The sequence below is a fragment of the Drosophila ananassae genome, chromosome 2R (assembly GCF_017639315.1).
Source record: "Drosophila ananassae strain 14024-0371.13 chromosome 2R, ASM1763931v2, whole genome shotgun sequence".
Classification (NCBI taxonomy): Eukaryota; Metazoa; Arthropoda; class Insecta; order Diptera; family Drosophilidae; genus Drosophila; species Drosophila ananassae.
The window spans coordinates 10,611,013-10,616,259 of record NC_057928.1 but is presented as its reverse complement, the minus strand read 5'-3'; the positions used below and the strand labels follow the sequence as shown (position 1 = coordinate 10,616,259).

Sequence of the window (5,247 nt, the reverse complement as noted above, 5' to 3'; positions counted from 1 at the left end):
TGTAACATATCTTGCCCAATTTCCATCCGATTCTTGAACGGAATACCTTAAACGATTTGTAGATAAATTCTTTATCATTCTGCATCAAAATCTAGGAACGAAATATTTTTTCGAGTTTTTGTAAAAATTTCCAGGGGGTCCCCTTCAAAAGTGATGAAAGATGCATGGAAGGACAATATGGCCCCCAACGATGGCTGTATCTTGCCCAATTTCCATCCGATTCTTGAGCGGAATACCTTAAACGATTTGTAGATAGATTCTTTATCATTCTGCATCAAAATCTAGGAACGAAATATTTTTTCGATTTTTTGTAAAAATTTCCAGGGGGTCCTGGAAAAAGTGATGAAAGATGCATGGAAGGACAATATGGCCCCCAACGATGGCTGTATCTTGCCCAATTTCCATCCGATTCTTGAGCGGAATACCTTAAACGATTTGTAGATAAATTCTTTATCATTCTGCATCAAAATCTAGGAACGAAATATTTTTTGGATTTTTTGTAAAAATTTCCAGGGGGTCTCCTTCAAAAGTTACCCCTTCAAAATACCTTAAACGATTTATAGGTAAAAAATGTTTGACGATTCTTCAATCTGCACTGAAATTGAAGAGGAATTTATCGGCTTGAAATTGAAATAGATTATCTTTATTTTTTCTCAGATTTTAAAACACTTAAGATCCACGATACATAATTGGAAACTTTGGTATAGACTCCGGGAAAATGTGGATCACCACAGCCATGGGCAAAGGAAACGATTCCGTAGGTGATACCACGATGAACCAAGGGGGCTCCCGAGTCGCCATAGCAATGGTCTCTTCCTGGAGCACCTGCGCAAACCATGTTTTCCGTGACAGGACGACCAATCCTCGAATAGAGATACTTGCACCGCCTTTCATCAATCAAATTAACCAGAGTGCCACGTAGCTGCTGCTCCGTAGAGGTTGAGTTTTCGTGTACAGTTCCCCAACCGGCTACCAAGAGAGTCCTTGGAACCACATTAAGTCCGGGTATGGGAAGCTTTAGGAGTTGTAGGTTAGAGTCCAATTTAAAAGCCTTGTCCACCATCAAAAGGGCAATGTCGTTGTCCAGAATGCGTAGGTTAAAGCTGGGATGTAGAAGAATACTGGCTACATTCCTTTCCTGTCCTCCCTCGGCAGGTGATGCGGAACCTGCTCTCACGAAATACCTATCCGGGTAGTGGACACAATGGGCTGCTGTCACCAGCCACTGGGAAGTAATCAGAGCGGCACTACAGCTATAACTCCCATGAACACTAACCGATGCCAGCCAGGGTGACACACTGATGGGCAGTTCCACTCCACCCACAATACGTTCCTGCAGCGATTTGGCCAAAATGTTATGGCCATTAAAGAGCAATAAAAATAGCGCCGTCAGCAAACCGCTTTGGGTCATTTTCAACTTGTAACTAAAAGTCGACTGCCTGACCGCTCGTTTGGTAACTTTATTGAGAATCAAGAATGCTAATGACCTGACCCCCAGCTGTGGCGAGCGACCTACTGAATTCGGCATGTAAATTAATGAGGGGCCAATATTCTAAAACGTGTTAGTTGGCTTAGTGTATAGTTTAATATAGTATTTTATTAAATCATTCTTAAGTTGAACGACCCACCAGGACTGGAATGTAACTTGTATGACATTTTTAAAATACCTAATACTTTCGTACAACTTTTTGCATCCACTTCACTTTTCTTTTTATATTGACATAGACACCTGGATAGTTAGCATTGGCACAACCAATGCCAAAGGATGTGATGCCATAAAGGACACCATTGTGGACCAATGGTCCTCCTGAATCGCCGGAGCAGGTGTCCCGATTCTTCCCTTTGGCACAGATCATAACCTTGTAGATCTTTATTCCCGCTTTCCGGTACATCTGACGGCACCTGGATCGCCCCACCATGCAGACTCGTGCTCTGCGTAAGTACCTTTGGACATTTTGGGCATTGGCCGAGGTGAGACCCCATCCGGTGGCCCAGTAGCACCTCGGAAATCTCTTTGTTTTGGGACTGGGCAGCTTCACGGGTTGCACACCCTTTCGGAACTTGAGGGGCTCCTTTAGCTTCATCATTACTAGGTCGTTCTTCATTGTGCGTTCACTGTATCCGCCATGGGAGACGATCTTCTGGACCTGGCGCACTTCTCCGCCACGCCTCTGCTGGGTAGATCCAGCTCTAACAGTGTAGCTTCCTGGCTTGCCTATTTTGCAGTGCTGGGCTGTGAGAATCCAACGCCTACTTATGATCACGCAGCCGCAAATGAAACTTTTCTGGTAATGCAGTGCACACTGGTAGGGGGCATTAAGGATGCTGATCTTCTCTCCGTTCACAATCCTGGTGGGCAAATAGTCCAGAGATTCGAGGGCATTGATTGCGGGATTAGTCGATATATTCCTGACGAGATAGCTCGGCCGAGTGACCTTTGGTTTCTCGTATAATATGTAGTGGGTGCCATTATCCTGGTAGTATCCAGCCCAGGCGGGACTTTGGAATTCTCCACGGAAATCTTCTTCTCCACTGGAGGCCACCAGAAATAAGCAGTAGAACAGTATAGCAAGTACATTGGCCTTCCCGAAAGCCATTTCTTTGACTGATCACCAGAACCACCGCGCGTCGACTGAGACTAGGCAGAATACTATATAAGCTCGTGACCTCTCAGCTGAAGGTTTACACTTTTTTTAGCCATTCCGAAAAAATTAGTTGGCCAATTAGTTGGGTTTTGCCAAAACTTAACCCACAGCCTTCCTCAACGAAACATTGCCAAAACAAAGTTCTATCTAGGGCATCTGATTAATTAATTAAATATGATAGAGAACTTTAGGTATAATTAATAGTCTTAATATTTCTCTTTCACTTTTAAATTAGTTTGTTTTTCTTTTAAGAAAAAAAAAAATTTATTTATAAATAAACAGGTTAAATAATTTGTATTTATTTTCTTATCGATTTATTAGCTAATACTTGTTAATACACTTTTTAATCCATTTAATAAACCGCTTCACATTTGTATAAACGCCAGGATACTTAGGCCTAGCACAACCGATGCCGAAGGACACGATACCGTAGAGAACACCCTTGTGGGTTAGCGGACCGCCGGAATCGCCAGAGCAACTGTCCTTGTACCGGCGGGCGGCGCAGATCATGTCCTTGTAAATTTTCACTCCAGTGCCCTTATATTTTTTCTGGCATTGCGCCCGGGGAATTAGGTCCACTTTAACGATACGGCAATATTTCTGGAGGTTAGCGGCATTCTCAGAGGCTATTCCAAAGCCGGATACAACAAAAGTACTGGGAAACTTTGTAATCTTGGGTGAGGGCAACTTTACTGGCCGCAGGCAGCTGTTGAACTTGAAGGGTTTTTTGACCTTCATCAGGGCAAGGTCGTGGCGCATGGTGTAATCGTTGTAGCCGGCGTTTGCCACTATGAGTTTCACGTCCCGCAGTTGCCCACCCCGGTTCACCTGCATGGTTCCAGCTCGAATCCTGTACTTGCCAGCCGATCCGATGACGCAGTGGTGGGCAGTAAGAATAAAATATTCCGTTATGATAATACAGCCGCAAATGCCGTAGCCCTCAAAGTGAATTGAACACTGAAAGTAGGCATTGCCACAAGTAGCCCTTGTGCCATTTATGATCCTGGTGGGGAAAGAGTCCTGTGTCTCCAATTCATTGATGAACGGATTCCTTGAAATATTTCCGAGTGTCGGGGGCTTTGGCTTCTCGTATAAGAAGTAGTGTGTGTCATTTTGCAGGTAGTATCCTGACCACGAAGGACTCTGTTGTCGGCCATCGATCCTGGCCACCAGGATCAACAGTCCCAGGGATACGATGAGTTCCAGAAACCGCTGGTTGTTCATTTTGATGACCGTTCGAGATGACTATCGGGGGATGACTGAAATGAGTTCACCTTTCTGATCCACCTTTCGACCTTTTGGCACGAGCTGTTCCCGCTGCTCTTTAATAGCTTTCATGATTTAACTAAAAACCTGCCCGACAGATACTTGGGCCATTTCTTTTGACCATTTTCATGGAGGTTATGGATGGCATGTGCAAATTTTAACCCAAGAAGTTAAGATTCTATACGAATTTATAATTTGCATAAATTTGGTGATTGTGTTGGATAGTTTCTAATTTTTTAAAATGAAATATTTATGCGACTTTATGGGATAGGGTCTTTATGGGTTAATCTTTTCCTGACTTCTTTTTCTTTTTCTATCTAGGTGGGCTATTAATCATGAAAGTGAAATGAAGCCAGTTCAATGCGGGATATCCTCAGTGTCTAGGTATTGTCTTTTTTGGCATGAAGCTTGTAAAAATTTCGCAATCAATTAATCTTTGTCACCCGCTCCCCCCATCCACCCACTTCTACCGCCAGAGACTGCCTGATTTTTTGCAGCAGGTTTCAAGTGCCCATTTTTGGTAGGGCACTGCAGCTCTTCCGCATGGCAGGCGGAGACAAAACAATAAAACTATTAATTTAATGTATATTTTGCGGAGCTTAATTATGTGCGAAATCACAGAGGGGACACAATGGACACAGCACAGGAATAATTAGGCAGCCAGGCGCTCGCGCACAAAAGTGAAAGGAGCAGCCATACCCAGCCTGGACTTGCACTTGGGGGCCGATAATTATATAAGCAGGCAGTCCAGGGAGTCGGGGCAGAAAGGCATAAAGGCAAAAAATTCATTAGCTCGGCGCCTATGCAAATTTTTCTGCTTCGGCTTGAATTTACGCGGGAGCTGCCAGCTGCCAGATAGCCGATAAAAGATAACGCTGGAATTTCACTCCCGCTTATCGGCGGCTTGGTTGAATGGAATGCCGCTTATAGGATGGGAGTGGGATTGGAACTGTGAACAGTGAGGATGGGGGATATCTTTGGGCCAAGTGGGCCAGCAATAATATCCGCCAGTTTCGTGTGGCGAAAAGCGTGAAGAATCGCAATTTGTATGGTTTAATTAAAAAATCTGTCAAATGCCAGGTTGTGTGCTCATTAATGGGTGCCCTGCCGCCATGCCCCTTAGGCCCTCCCTTGAAACGGCAAAATCATGCTTGACATAGCATGAACTTAGCTCCAGACCATGCCGTGCCATTATAACGCTCGATATGAGCGGCTCACGTTGATGTCTGGGGAGACTGTTGCCTGCACCTATGACAAACCAAACGCCAAAACAAAAGACTCAGGCAACGAACGTGGTTATTAGGAGCCTGTCGCTGCGCCTCTTGCATAATATGTT

General features: G+C 44.4%; 3 protein-coding genes across 3 annotated transcripts; all 3 read right to left on the bottom strand.

The window, feature by feature from the left end:
• Positions 1-524: 524 nt before the first annotated feature.
• Positions 525-1,525, bottom strand: LOC6496458 (trypsin beta). Its single transcript, XM_001967759.2, has one exon. It carries the CDS (start codon positions 1,409-1,411, stop codon positions 644-646), a length of 768 nt encoding a protein of 255 aa, XP_001967795.1. The 5' UTR covers positions 1,412-1,525; the 3' UTR covers positions 525-643.
• Positions 1,526-1,558: 33 nt separating this feature from the next.
• LOC6506420 (trypsin alpha-3) lies at positions 1,559-2,667 on the bottom strand. The gene has a single exon (XM_001957878.4). The coding sequence runs from the start codon at positions 2,595-2,597 to the stop codon at positions 1,668-1,670; it is 930 nt and encodes a 309-aa protein (XP_001957914.1). The 5' UTR covers positions 2,598-2,667; the 3' UTR covers positions 1,559-1,667.
• Positions 2,668-2,966: 299 nt separating this feature from the next.
• On the bottom strand, positions 2,967-3,869 carry LOC6506419 (trypsin alpha-3). Its single transcript, XM_001957879.1, has one exon. The coding sequence runs from the start codon at positions 3,867-3,869 to the stop codon at positions 2,967-2,969; it is 903 nt and encodes a 300-aa protein (XP_001957915.1).
• Between the last annotated feature and the right edge of the window lie 1,378 nt (positions 3,870-5,247).